The sequence below is a fragment of the Manihot esculenta genome, chromosome 18 (genome assembly GCF_001659605.2).
Source record: "Manihot esculenta cultivar AM560-2 chromosome 18, M.esculenta_v8, whole genome shotgun sequence".
NCBI classification, from domain to species: Eukaryota; Viridiplantae; Streptophyta; class Magnoliopsida; order Malpighiales; family Euphorbiaceae; genus Manihot; species Manihot esculenta.
This window is the reverse complement of record NC_035178.2, coordinates 768,668-783,405: the sequence shown is the minus strand read 5'-3', so window position 1 is coordinate 783,405 and position 14,738 is coordinate 768,668. Positions and strand designations below refer to the sequence as shown.

The 14,738-nt window shown below is 32.4% G+C and overlaps 3 protein-coding genes across 3 annotated transcripts; all 3 read left to right on the top strand.

Annotated features, from left to right (window-relative positions):
* Positions 1-2,912: 2,912 nt before the first annotated feature.
* LOC110606440 (glycosyltransferase family 92 protein RCOM_0530710) lies at positions 2,913-5,106 on the top strand. The gene has a single exon (XM_021745241.2). It carries the CDS (start codon positions 3,070-3,072, stop codon positions 4,849-4,851), a length of 1,782 nt encoding a protein of 593 aa, XP_021600933.1. The 5' UTR covers positions 2,913-3,069; the 3' UTR covers positions 4,852-5,106.
* Positions 5,107-6,963: 1,857 nt separating this feature from the next.
* LOC110606927 (transport and Golgi organization 2 homolog) lies at positions 6,964-8,368 on the top strand. Its single transcript, XM_021745937.2, has 5 exons — positions 6,964-7,201; positions 7,269-7,452; positions 7,524-7,730; positions 7,803-7,994; positions 8,070-8,368. Exons 1-5 carry the CDS (start codon positions 7,119-7,121, stop codon positions 8,208-8,210), a joined length of 807 nt encoding a protein of 268 aa, XP_021601629.1. The 5' UTR covers positions 6,964-7,118; the 3' UTR covers positions 8,211-8,368.
* Positions 8,369-10,235: 1,867 nt separating this feature from the next.
* Positions 10,236-12,174, top strand: LOC110606996 (high mobility group B protein 2). Its single transcript, XM_021746035.2, has 8 exons — positions 10,236-10,542; positions 10,630-10,678; positions 10,877-10,981; positions 11,269-11,326; positions 11,432-11,476; positions 11,563-11,643; positions 11,727-11,816; positions 11,914-12,174. The coding sequence occupies exons 2-8, from the start codon at positions 10,638-10,640 to the stop codon at positions 11,929-11,931; spliced, it is 438 nt and encodes a 145-aa protein (XP_021601727.1). The 5' UTR covers positions 10,236-10,542; positions 10,630-10,637; the 3' UTR covers positions 11,932-12,174.
* The last annotated feature ends 2,564 nt before the right edge of the window (positions 12,175-14,738 follow it).

Sequence of the window (14,738 nt, the reverse complement as noted above, 5' to 3'; positions counted from 1 at the left end):
GCCGCGAGAATCACACCAAAACTAAAACCACGCCAACAGAGCAGAGAGAAACCACTGAATGGAGAAAGATCAAACGAGATAAAACAACTTTTCTTACTAGGAAAAAAATTTAAAAAAAAAAAACTCCCAAAATGCTTATAAAAGTATCAAAAAAATGTAAAAACAAACAAAGAAGATTGCATGCTACCACGCGTTCACTCCATTTCATTATTGCCCTTGATTTCTCGTTCTCTCCCTTAAGTCTTCTGTTTTGATTTGATGAAGTTGCAATTTCCTCCTATTTTTAGATTATTTCATAAAATTACTTTTTATTTCTAAATTAATGCAGCAAACGTCAGAGTCTCATTTGAAAATGAACATATTCAGATTTGAGTCGGAAATGAGATTTACTTAAATGTATGAATAAAATTAAAATCAATTTTGTGAGAATATGTCTAATTACGGCTGAATTTTAATATTAATTGAATTTAGGTGAAATTCAAACTAAAAAAATAGAGTTTAAATTTCAAAAAAATCCAGTGTGCAGCTCTAAGATTTGTATGAGATCGGAGCCAGACTGGACATAAATCTGTTATTAAATACTCATCTCGAATACCCATTATTTCTTCCTGAATAATATAGAATCAACTTAAATTACATTTTTACATTTAAATAATAAAGTTAAAATGTCTGTTAAATATAAATTTTAAAATACAGATATAAAAATATACATTTAGTAAAAATCAGTTCTAAGGACTTCTTTTTTTGATGTTTTTGTTTTTGAATAAATTTTTAAAATAAATATTTATTTATATTTTATTGATAAAAAAATTTAAATAAAATAATATATATAAAAAACCTTAAAAAGCAAAAAGGAAAAAGAAAAAAATATCCCATAATAAAATAATAATAAAGGTCGGGATTGTTGATCATATTGTGATAATTAGAATGGAATGCGCGGAGGGGACAGGTGGTTGACCATGTTAGAGGGTCCACATCACATGAGGCACCACCACCACCGCTAAACCACAGATCCATCATCACCGTAGTCAATAGCTATCACTCTTTTTTAATTTTATTATATAATAATCAATATAAAATGTAATAAAAAATAAAATAAATTAGTTTTTATCCGAAAATGAAGGAGAAGGTCCATACCTAATTACCATTAGAGATAAAAATTTAAAGAAAGTAAATAAAATGAGAATATTGTGGTTCAATTAAACCTTTTTAAGCAGACAAAGGGCGAGGGTTGATCAGCAATGGTGATTACTATTGTTGTTATTTTTAATTGGATTACATTTCTGATGCTCATGACCCCTCAATTTGAGCCGTTTAATTAATTTAAAGGTTTAAATTTAAGAGAAATGATGATACGTATTATTCTTAAGAGTATAATTAATAATTAATATATTTTTCAATAAATAGTTTAACTACTTTAAACTCATGTAAGCATAATCAAATACCATCGGACCAAATCTAGTTCACAAGACTTATTGCTGCTTAAGCAGGCAGTGACCTCAGCTGTAGGCATGCCATAGTAGAAAAACTCCAAAGTGTTGAGGGAAAAATAAAGAAGCCTGTAATCATGGCATATGGGTATGGGGTTATTATCCACAATCATAAGTTTGACTCTCCCATTCAGATTTTTGTACTTTCAATTCTGCATTCTATCATCACTATTTCAGACTCATTGTTTTCTTTTTCTTTATTCTCCATCATAAAAATAAGATGAAAGACAAGGATTGAAGAGCCAAAACTAAAGAAAAGGAGTCCTATCCTATCCTATGTGCTCAAGGCCTGATTCCATACTTGTAATAAATTTATGGGCTTCTATTCTTAAATTACACTCAGTTTAACATAATTCATATTTCATTTTTAATCAAAATAATTTTAAAACCACCGGACCCAATCCATTTACCACCTCTAATAAAAAGGCAGAGAGAGAGAGACTTCCTAAGCCCAAGTTTGGGCCTCTACTCTATATTTCAGCTATGAACTGCAACATCATAAATTTTATAGCCACACCAACAATACGCTATCAACAATGGAACACACCAAACTGGTTGGGCCATTGCCATGAACCAATGGAAGCCCTAATTCCCAAACCTGAAGATGGAGAAACTATATTTTTCAAATATCTTTTAACTAAATAGAATAAAGGTTTTTCAAAATATTTTAAACATGCAAATTATTTTCTGTTAAATGCGATAATAATTAGTTACTCCTTTTTTATTATTATTATTATTTCTTAGAAAAATTTTCATTCTTTTTCTTTAAAGCTGTCTGTGTTAAAAACATGCTAAATCTATTTAAAATGAGATTTGTTTTTTTTAATAATTTGTTTCTTTTTGACATTTTTTTTTATTTAAATTTAGGGAAATGAACATATGCTTGAGATATCTTAATTAAGAAGACAATACACAAAAGTAAGAAGAAACAATTTGTTTCATAACGTTTTAATTAATTAGAGAAATGGATAATAATTAACATAACGGGTGAAGAACGGAATACGATCAATGCCGATTACGAATAAATGGAGAATTATTATTAGATTCTGAAATTTTTAGGAAATCCACCACTTTATTTTTTTTTCAAAGTTATTTCATTTATTTTATAAAATCGGATCTTTTTTTTTTTAAAGTCATTAATTAATTGTAATTTTGATAAAACATATTAATAATATTTTTTAATTTAAGAAGGATTGTATAAAATATAAAAATAAATTAATAAATTTTTTAAAATATTTAGATGCTTAATTATAATTTACCGAAGAATAAAAGTCCTTATAACCGATAATTGTAATTAATTAAGAATGCCAATATTATAAACTGGAAATCTAATATTTTGAAATTAAATATTTCCATTATATATATAGAAGCAACCTTCCGTATCATCCTAACAATCATAATCTGCTCTCCCCCCCACCCCACCCCACAAAAACAAAAAATCGAAATTCTTGAATTGTCCGTTGTGCAGAAACGTGAAACCCTCAAACAGTCGTTCCTCTTTCCCTGGTACTGGACTGCAACCCTATTCCGACTGCTGATTTCTAAGTTCCAAACTGCTAGTTTCTTCTTCAAACTTCTTATGATGAGAAAATCTCCATCTCTTCATCTTCTTTGTGTAGGGAGAGGAACACTCCCCACTTTCAAATTTTCTTTTACTCTCTTCGAAACCACGCCTCGTAGAATTCTTCTTTTTGCTTTCTTTTCCCTTTTCCTCTGCGTTTCTTTCTCTCTATTTTCCTCCCACAACTCAATCTATGCAAACCACCTTTCTGTCAACTATTCTTCTCTTCCTCCTATCCACCCCACTCGCCTTGCTTCTTCTTCCTTTCAAGATTTCATTTTTATTCATACTCAATCTGTTTTGTTGCCGGATTGGCAGGTTCTTGTCATTGTCTCGCCGGAGACGGACTCGCAGCTTCTTTCCTGTGGAAATTTCATATGTGTTTATCCAAACAACGCCACTGCTCCTGCTACTTTCTCTGGGATCTTGCCTTCCACGAACCAGACCACGTTCAAGTGTCTTCTTCCCCGAAGCACAAGGCGTCGATTACCCTTTGCGGCTCCGATATTATCGGATAAGGAATCGCCTGTTCCTTGGTTGTATTCGCCACCACAGCAAGAGTTGATCAGGTGGACATACCTCGTGTACGAGTCGTTCTCCACGGAGGACGACGTCGTTCTCTTCGTTAAAGGCCTGAACAACCGCCAAGGGCTCAACAGATCTCCTCGCGAATTCAAGTGCGTGTTCTTCGTCGAAGAGGCCAATAACGACAGCGGCACCGTTAAAACCACCGTTACCAGCTCAATTCAAGAAGTCTTCAGGTGTGGTCATCCGGATTTAACGGCGTTTGGTTCCATCGATGAGCATGATCATGATCATAACCCAATCAAACTCAAACTCTCAGTGGAAGAAACCACCGCGACGGGGGCGAAGAAGGTAGTTCCTTCCGTGGCGTACTACACCCCTCGGCGCAAGAGAGCAAAATCACAGCCAAAATCCCTACTGTGCGCTTCCACCATGGTCTACAACGTGGGCAAGTTCTTGAGAGAATGGATCATGTACCATTCAAAGATTGGCGTTGAGAAGTTCATATTATACGATAATGACAGCGATGATGATTTGATTAGCATCGTAAAGAATCTTAATGAAGAGGGTTATAACGTAGAGACGCTATTATGGCTGTGGCCTAAGACTCAAGAAGCTGGATTTTCCCACGCTGCTTTATACGCTAAAGACTCGTGCAAATGGATGATTTATATAGATATTGATGAATTTATCTTCGCCCCATCGTGGGATAATTCATCCCAACCGTCTGATCAAATGCTAAAATCTTTACTGCCACCGTCTTCAACCTCCCGTCGCCATATGATTGGAGAAGTTTGGATAATGTGCAACGAATTTGGTCCGTCGAATCAAAGATCGCACCCAGCGGAGGGTGTGATACAAGGGTACACTTGTAGAAGGCGGCTAGAGAACCGGCACAAGTCTATAGTCCTATTAGAAGCAATCGATGATTCATTACTTAACGTGATACACCATTTTAGTTTAAACAAGTGTTATAGAATGAAGCAGTTGAGCTTGGAAGTTGCTGTGGTGAACCATTACAAGTACCAAGCGTGGGCGGAGTTTAAGGCCAAGTTTAGGAGAAGGGTATCGGCGTACGTGGTGGATTGGATGAGTTCACTGAACCCATTGTCAAAGGACAGAACACCAGGGTTAGGGTATGAAGCAGTGGAGCCACGAGGGTGGGAAAACAAGTTCTGTGAAGTGAGAGATGATAGGCTGAAGATGCTGACAAGGAGATGGTTTGGTAAGCAAATGGGAAGTAGAGGAACATACAGAATGGCATGGCAAAGTTGAAAATTGAAGGAGAGTAGTGGATCAGCGAGGAAAGGTTCAAGTGAAACCCTATTGAGCTTTTTTTTTTGTGGTATGTAAACTAATATAGTATGTGAGGTTGGCCTGCTACTGTTCCATTATATTGGTTCTTGAGTTCCTAACATATAACCAAGAAAATTCTTGAAATTTTGGGAAGTGGTTTAGTCTTTTAGAACATGATGGGAAGGATTTTATATATTTATCTGTAATTTTAGTCGAATTAATAAATATCATTGGAGGAGGAATTTACTTTTTTTTTTTTCAGAAAAGGATAAAATTATCCCTAAATTAATATATTTCCTTTGTTTCCCTCCAATTTGATGTGAAAAAAAAACAAATTAGCATAAAATGGGATAAAGAAATCAATTAGCATAATCATAGAGTTTCTTCATCGAGATGGGTGAAGTTATACATATTCGTAGGTGAATTGTATCATTGATTTGTAAGAAAGAATAATTGACAATTAATTGTACAGGAGCACGAAAGTAGCAATTGTCCCATAATGAATATTATGGACATACCCTGGGAAAGGGAAGTTTTGCTTGTGATACCATCTTCAATTTGATTATTGCAAAATTTTCAATTTTTAGATAGAATTAAATTGAAATTAAAATTACTGAATTAATTACTTTAGATAAAAAAATAAATTAAACAATAAAAAATCGTCATTAATCCTTAATTCATCCGCGTACTTTAGGGAGAAAAATATTAAAATTTTAATCATAAGAATTCATGGGAGTCTGTCTTGCCACTTATTAGGCTTATTCTGCCAAATCAGGCTAGAGAAATTGCGTTAGCATTTTTCATATGGGTGACGTCATCTCTCACCATGAGACCTTGGCAAGTATCCTTTTTGGTAAAACAATCACCGCCGCCACTGCCAGAGACGCTCTGAAAAGTTCCTGCACAACTCTGTTTTGATAAATTATAATAATAATAATTTTAACTCAAAACTTCTAAAAAATTTTTAGAAATTATTTCTTTCAAGCATAACTTTAAATAGCAAATGAGGCTAAATTATAAGCTGCATTCAATCCATGTGTGTCAATTGCTCATACAAAAAAAAAAGAAATGGCCTAGAGGGGAATTGACACATTGATCTGTACAAAATCTCACCCTAGGGTTTATCATGTTAGGAATCATGTAGATGCTACTCATCATCATGTTAAGATACTAGATAATGTCGGATTCCCATGCGAGAGCAAGAATGAAGGGGTGCTTCAGTTCTCCCTTTAAAATATTCAAGGACGATGGCCCATGTGAAGAAGCTGATGGATGCTTATAGGTGTGTCGCCTATTCTCATCTACTGCAAATGGTTTCTTCCCATATCAGAGCATAGTCTTCAGAATAGTAGCTGCAAGTGACGAGGAAAATATCTTAAATTGGGTTGCTGGGCAATTCAATAAATTTTTATAGCAATGCAAGGAAATTCATTTTCCCATTCAGACATCCAGTTAGAATAGGTTTCACTGACATCTGCAGCCTGATACTTGTGTGAATGGGTTCTTATTATTCTAACCAGAACTACTCTCCAGAGGCTAGAATTGCATATGAGGAATATTCAGAACAAGCACCATACATCTCAAGTGATTTTTTTAGCCAAATATCAAGAGTTTTATTAGATTAACCCCTCAATCAAATATTAAGACATTTAAAATTTCTCTGTTATCACCTCTTCTTCTTTCTCCTTTGACCGAATATTGACTTTTTATTTTAGTATAAATTACTATAAAAAATAATCTGTTTAAATTGGTTTATGACAACCCAATATTAAAAAGAATTTTAGATTTAAAATATTTAAAAAATTATATTAAAAATAAAATTAAATAGAATTATAATAATTAATTTATATATTAATTATAATATAAAAAAATAAATTATAAAATAACGTAATAAATAAATGTAGGCAGCTAAAAGCATCACCGACCTTTTGAAGCCTGTCATGAATGAAGACCAACAACTTTTTCTGTTTATAATTATCCGTTGCATAATGGTATTTATGATCTATAGCTAGCCACCTAGAATTAGCAGTTTTATTTATTTATTTATGATTTGCTAGAAGGGAGACTCTGAGGCTATATATGATCATACAAAGCTGAATGGATGCAAACCCTTTTGGATGCTCATCTTTTTCTCTCCCCCTTCTTCCACCATCCTTCCCTTTTTATTCCCCTTTATATTATTGATTCTGCCATTTCTGAATTTGCAAATAAGCTCTAACATCCAATATACTTGATAGTGTTCAACAATGTGTATAGCTGCTTTTATTTGGCAAGCTCACCCTCTCTACCCTTTGCTTCTCTTGCAAAACAGAGATGAATATCACAACAGGCAAGTTTCTAAATTGGTGGGTTTTTTGTCTAATATTTTGAATTTTTCTAAATTTTGATTTTTGTAGACCCACTGAGCCAGTGGCGTGGTGGGATGGGTGTGATATACTGGGAGGGAGAGATGCAGTAGCAGGTGGAACATGGTTGGCTTGTTCAAGAACAGGCAGAGTGGCTTTCCTTACAAATGTTTTGGAGCTTCATGCCCTCCCCGAGGCAAAGAGCCGAGGAGAACTTCCTCTTCGTTTCTTGGAGGTAACAAATCATACATTAGCATTTTGTTTTGACACTTTTAATGACTTATTTTGTTCTTTGCACCATTGTAGAGCACAAAGAGTCCAAAAGAATTTGCTGAATCACTGGTGAAAGAGGTTCATCTGTACAATGGATTCAACCTGATAGTGGCCGATATTGCATCCAAAAGCATGGTGTATCTGTCCAACAGGCCCAAAGGTGAAGCCATTGTCATTCAAGAAGTTTCTCCTGGTATTCATGTCCTTTCAAATGCCAAGCTAGACTCTCCATGGCCTAAGGTTAGAACACAGCATCAAACTCTGGAAAAGCAGGTGCTAAAATTTTTAATTGATCTTTCTGTTCTCTTATAGGCACAGCGCTTGGAAAAGAATTTCAAGGAACAGCTTGAACAATATGGTGAAGGTGAGATACCCGTCAAAGAGATGATACACAAACTCATGAGAGACACAGTTAAGGCTGCAAAAAGCAGGTTGCCAGGCATTTGCTCTACTGACTGGGAATACAATCTAAGCTCCATATTCATTGAAGTAGAAACTCCACTGGTAAACATTACAGACATGTAATTTACTGTCACTTTAATTAATAGGATTTTACTCAGGTTTTTGTTTGATGTACAGGGACGTTATGGCACAAGAAGCACCATTGGGTTGACTGTAAGAGCAAATGGAGAAGCAAGCTTTTATGAAACATATCTTGAAAATGATATGTGGAAGGAACGGACAGTGAAATATTATATTTCAAAAGCCAAATCATACTGAGAAGGAATTTTACATCCACTTATGATATGTACATGGTCGTGTTTGATTGATGTGCTCCGTAGATGGGCAGGTTGGCAGATGAAAAATTTGTATTTTATCGCTATAACATTATGTAATTCTATTAATATCACTATAAAATTTTTATTCTTTCGCGTGAATGAATTGATTATTTTTTTGAATAAAAATTATTATATCTAAACGATTATTATTTTAATTAAGTTGATATAAATTTAGGTATTTAATATATTAAAAAGATTTTAAATTTAAGGTAATTTTCGTGAATACTTTATTGGCTAGCCATAGAAATAGCAGTTTTACAAGAAAAGGAAAGGAAAGGAAAGTAGCCAAGTGCGTTTATTTTCAATTATCCAAACGGAGGAAGAGCTATTGAGTTTTAGACTAGGGCCATGTTTATGGATGTCTTGCTCCATGCAGGCGTGGTCTTATTTGGGCATGTTGATAGCAATGAGGGCAGTTTCAGATTAAATTTTTTTTGTTTTTTGAAGTTTTGGTATGAGAAAATTTTTTTATTAATTGTTTCTATTGCGCTTGAAAAATACAATAAAAATCATCACATTTGCATGCATGTGATGCGTTCATTTAAATTAATAATTTAAATTTTATTTATTTTATTTTTTATATTTTATTATATTAATATAATTAATTTAATTATATATTAAATTATATAAATATAATTATAAAAAATATATAAATTTAAAATTTAAATTTTAATAATTTTAATTCGATTTAAAATATTTTTTTAAAAAAGTTATTATCTAGATAAATTAATTTATAGAAATAGAAATAGATAAAAAATAAATTTAATAAATAATTATTTTAAATTTATATAATGTATGTCGAAAAAAATTATATAAAAATATTTAATATAATAAAAATATAAAAATTTTAAAAATATGAAATATTTATTGAAATATTTATATAGGCTGATCGAAAATATTTTAAATTTAAATAAAATTACTAAACTTTAAATTTTTATATTAATATAATTTTTTATTATAATATTAAAAAAATATCACATATTATTAATTATTATCATATATTTTAATTGGTTATAATTAAGTTAATATTATAAAAATATTTTAAAAAATATTATCTATTTTATTTGATAAATTAATTTATAGAAATACACATGAAAAAAATTTAAAAAATTAATGCTTTAAATTTATATAAATATATATTAAATAAAATTTATATAAAGATATTTAACGTGATTAAAAATATAAAATTTTTAAAATAAAATATTAAAATTTCTTTATACATTCTAATTAAAAATATTTTAAATCGGATTGAAATTATTAAAATTTAGATAGTTAAGTTTATATAATTTTTATAATTATATTTATATAAATTTAATATATAATTAAATTAATTATATTAATATAATAAAATATAAAAAAAATAAATAAAATTTAAATTATTAATTTAAATAAAGTACCTTACAGCACTTTAAAAGTACAGATTGCACATGTAATAAAATGTTACCAATTTTTTAAATGTGATAATATTTTTAAATTTTTCAAAGTGGTGATTTTTATCGTAATTAAAAAATACGGTAGATTTTATTGTATTTTTCAAGTATGGTGAAAATCATTTTCAGTCTAATTTTAAAAATATTTTTTTTGACTAAAATTTTAAAATTATTATTATTTTTTAATTTGAAATTACAAAAAGTAATGACAAATAACTAATAATTAGTCCATGTATACATACCATATTTACAACTAAATAGGTATTTTAAAACAATGCATTAAATTAAATTATTAATTTATTGACAACCAAATAATGCAAAACTATTCAAAAATTGAAAATTTAATTATTATGCTACTGAAGGTGTGTTTCACATTACTTTTTTTTTTTAAAGTTAACTAACATTTTTTGAATAAAATAAAAAGACACATGCTCATGAAGCCCATTGAGATTCAAGAGCCCATAATGTGCTGGTTGAGTTGAGATCCAACTTCTTACATTATCCTATAAAAAATCACAAAGAGAAGCGCTGTCTTTGTGAGAGCAAAGAAGCACATAGAAAACACAAAAGCATCCTGCACGATACCAACTAAGCTTTACCCTCACAATCCTATACCCAATCCCTTCACACCACACGGATCGCTTACGTGGCATTTAATTTTCCAAAATCCCGCCTAAACCCCTCAATTTCATTTCGTGTGCAATTGAATTTTAATTTCCCTCACGCTTAATATCTCCGCTCTTCGCCCCTTCAAGCATCCCCTTACAATTCGCACTATCCTCTTTATATTTTATTATTATTTTCTCCCTTGCCTTCCAACCCTAACCCTAACCCACCAACCCTGTAAGTATCGTCTATTTTTCTACGATTTTTGCGTTTTTTGATTGGTTTATTATGTTTTTTTTCACTCATTGGCTCTTCAATTTGCAGGATTCGCCATGAAAGGAGGTAAATCGAAGTCAGATACCAAAGCCTCCAGGTAAGTTATTCTTATCCAGCTTCCTCTTTTCTTTGAAACTCCTTGTTTCACTAACTTTTTACGCGGAAAACCTGCAAATCGCGGCTTGGCTGATGTTAGATCTAATTAATATTGGGTTGAAATTCTTACTTTTTGGATTGTTTGTGTTTAGATACATCTGTGTCTCTTATTGTGACGTGGTTGTTTGTACGGCAATAGGCTTTCCGTGAACAAGAAACCCGCCAAGCCAACTAAGAAATCTGGCAAGGCAGCTAAGGACCCAAACAAACCTAAGAGGCCGGCCAGCGCTTTCTTCGTTTTTATGTGAGTAGTCCTTTTTTTTTTTTAATAATTTGAAATATAAAAAATTTACTCTGTGATATTTCTGGGAAAATTAATCCAATTGGGAACTTGACTTTTTTCGGAATTGTAAATACTAAATAGCAAGTGTAATATTGAAGTATCTTCATCCTTCCAATAGTGTGCCAACACATCCGCAGAAAGAGTGAATTCTGAGTACAAATGTTCTTGAAATTTTAAGCATATGGAGATTCGTTAATCGATCACTTGATGTGTAAATTTATTGTTAAAAGATGAATTCTTGCCTGCAGGGAGGAGTTTAGAGAGCAGTATAAAAAGGAACACCCTAAAAACAAATCTGTTGCTGCTGTGAGTATGAGTTGGTCCTCATAATCTTTGGTAGAGTTTAGCAGTTCCATTTTTCTGGTTTGTCAATTGTTTGATTTAATATTATTTTCCTTCCTTGCATTTTAGGTCGGCAAAGCTGGCGGAGACAAATGGAAGTCATTGTCTGAAGCTGTACGTATTTATTTTTTTTCAATATTTTTTTTGGCTCTTATGGTCTGATGAAAAGGTTCGAGTGAGTTTGACCTTAATGAATATAGGAAAAAGCTCCTTATGTGGCCAAGGCTGAGAAGAGGAAGGTCGAGTATGAGAAGAAATTGAAAGCCTATAACAAGGGACAGGTGGTTGCCTTAATTTGGTTGCTTGCTGTCAATTTCTTATCGTGCTTGTATTTAATAGTTGCGTTTATGTTTTATTATTTTAGGCTGAAGGACCCAAGGAAGAAGAGGAGTCTGAGAAGTCGATGTCGGAGGTGAATGATGAAGACGAAGATGATGAGGAGGGCAGTGGAGAGGTTAGTTGGCATTATGTTCCAAAACTTTTGACTTGCTTGTGCTTGGTATATGTTTGTACACTTAATGTGTGATTTTGCTTTTATTCAATTCATGCAGGAAGAAGATGATGATTAGGAGCTGGCAGGAAGTATATCATAGTCATGTAGGCGGTGACTTGGAACAACTCATGTTAATGGGAATATTTGCTTGTTAATTTTTGTTGCTTTTGTCTTCTAAGAGGAGGATGTCCCTGCCTCATCTTATTGTCTCCTCTTTTTGGGAAAAAAAAAAGGTTTAATAGCTGTAGAAGGGAGATTGCATCTGCTTACTGTGCACCAAAATTAATGATTTAGCTAAGTTGTTATCTTTTGTAGAGAATGTGGTCTCTTTGATGATTATTCGTTTCGTTGTGGATTTTCATATCAGATTTATTGCTTTTCACATACGAGTTACTTTAACATCTAATTCAATGCCTTCAATTCTTTTTTCCTACGCAATTTGTAATGAAGAGCTCCGATAACTGGAAGTTGAGAAACCTGCTATGATATTGTAGTTGTCGCCCAGTATATCTCGTAGCAATGTGGGGTGGCTTTTGTCCTCGTTGATATTTCCCTTTCTTCAAATTGTGTATTCTGTCTTGGGTTTGTTATTTGTTAGTCTTGAGTTAGATTAAAACGTGTTTTTACTCGGCACAATGTTTTAGTTAGTTTTGCATTTTTCACATTCCCTTGCGGATTATGTGAAATCTTTAATAAGTTCCGTAGAACTGATAGGATTTTTTTTTTTGTTTTGGTAGAGCAATCCTTGTTAAACTTATGTGCGCGTAATGGAGCTTGAACCTAACATTATTTTGGTCGTCAAAATTGTTCTTTGTTTGGTTTGTCGAGTCTGCCTGGAGTATGAAATTTTTTGGTATCTCGGCTGGTCTTTCTATTTTTCTCCAAAAGGTAAATCCATTAAAAAGTTTTAAACAAGCAAGCTAGGAAATATAAAATTCATTTGAGCATAGGATTGCATTTAAAAAAACAATGAGCTTTTTGTAAAGAAAAAATTGGTATCTCCAATTTGATTAGATCCAACAATAGAATATCTGCAACACGCATTTGCAAATCGTTAGCGAAACTTCTTCTAGGATCTTCTTCTGATGCTAATTGGAAAGCTTCATTCTATAACACCACTATGTAAATTGCGAAACATTAGATGTTGCTGATTGACTTTACGGGAGGACATAATCGACGTTGGATTTTTGATAGAGTTGGAGAGGCGATGTGGGGAGGAGATGTTAAAAGAAGAGGAGAATAAACAAGTGGAAAATATTTTTTGATAGCGAATGGCTCATATGTTTCCATGGCTGTGATTATGATATCGGTGGTAGGTCTTCACTTTTTATTGAAGGTTTTATCATTTTTACTTTTTCAAATTTATCAAAGGAGGAAGTCCATTAGCTGCAACAGGTTACTTTCCAAATGAGAAGACAAAAGCTTCTTTATTTCTTTTCATATATCAAGTATTATTGAGTTTATAAGAAGAGTTGATTGGATTCTCAAAGGGGATTGAATGCAAACTGAAGCACCAAGCAATAAGACAATGAAGCACTAAGTAATAAGACAATGAGAGAAGATATAAGGTCCAAAAACTAAGACACTTGCTTGAAGAGTTTGAATGTTCTGGCATTGGATTATAAGGTCCAAAAACTAAGACACTTGGGATATCGAAGGTTGATGATCTTGATTCACTTTGAAGTCTAAAGGGGAATAAGCTGAGAATCCAACAATCTTCCTCGTAAAAAATAGCCCTACATTGCTGTCTGGGATTATTTGTTAGAAAATGTATTGATTTAATAATTATTTGGTCTGTTAGTATGATAATTATTTGAATGTAGTGATTTTTTTTCCTTGAGTATTGCGTGTTTCCTTCAACTAGAAGACAAAAAGTGATTGATATAGTAGATCAGTAGTAAGTAGTGTTGTAATAATCAGAGTGAACCAATCATTTGTTTTAATAAGTTATATGTTTTTTGCTATATTTTATTAAGTAAAATATATTAATTTAAAAATAATTTAATAAATGAGCGAATTAATACTGTAATGAAAACATGAGAGCCAGCCGCACTCTTAAAATTATCAAAGGAGAATGTTCTACCTTCGTCTTCGTCTTCGTCTTCGTCCCATTGGCTTGTCGGTACTAGAGATTGGAGACTGCCACTTTGGCTGAAAACCTCTTGTAACCTGCAATACGGTTGAACTTTCTGTGCCAGCAATTAATTAAACAGATTCCAATTATCACCGCATGGTTTTTTTATTTTTTTTTTTAAATGAAAAATATTATTGTTTTCTAATGCTTTGAAGTGGAAGTTTCATTTTGGGCATCTCCTAGCATGGCAGAGTTGACAATTCTGATGAACACCATCCACATGTTCTCTTGTCCAAAAAAATTCCAAGTGTTGGGCGATGAGAAGAATAGTAAAAGGGGATGTGGTTGAGCTGTGCTGGGGAGTTGTATGATCTCATCCTTGTCAAACGTGCTAAAAAACTATCCTACAAAACAATCAAAAACCAAATATCTTTCAATGGCCCATTTTTGTGATCTAAACTTATCCAGCATTTTCTTTTTAAAAGTTTCGTTTCTTTTCAGATTAGAAAGAGCAGGGAAAAAGGAAGACCAATCATGAAGATTACTAGGTTGTTGAAGATCATACTCTGCACCAAAGAACACATGATTTAGGTGCACCAAATTCCCAAGAAATGAAAGATGAGATTTGATTTCATTGCGTCTCATGAATTCAATTCAACAAAGCAGTGCTTCTTTATTATTACTAGTGATTCAATATTATTAAAAATAGACCACCTATAAAATCATTTACCAAAGCTAATATCAAACTGGATTCAGGTCAAGCACACTAAATTTTATCTCACTATATTGAATGTTGGAATGATGGATGT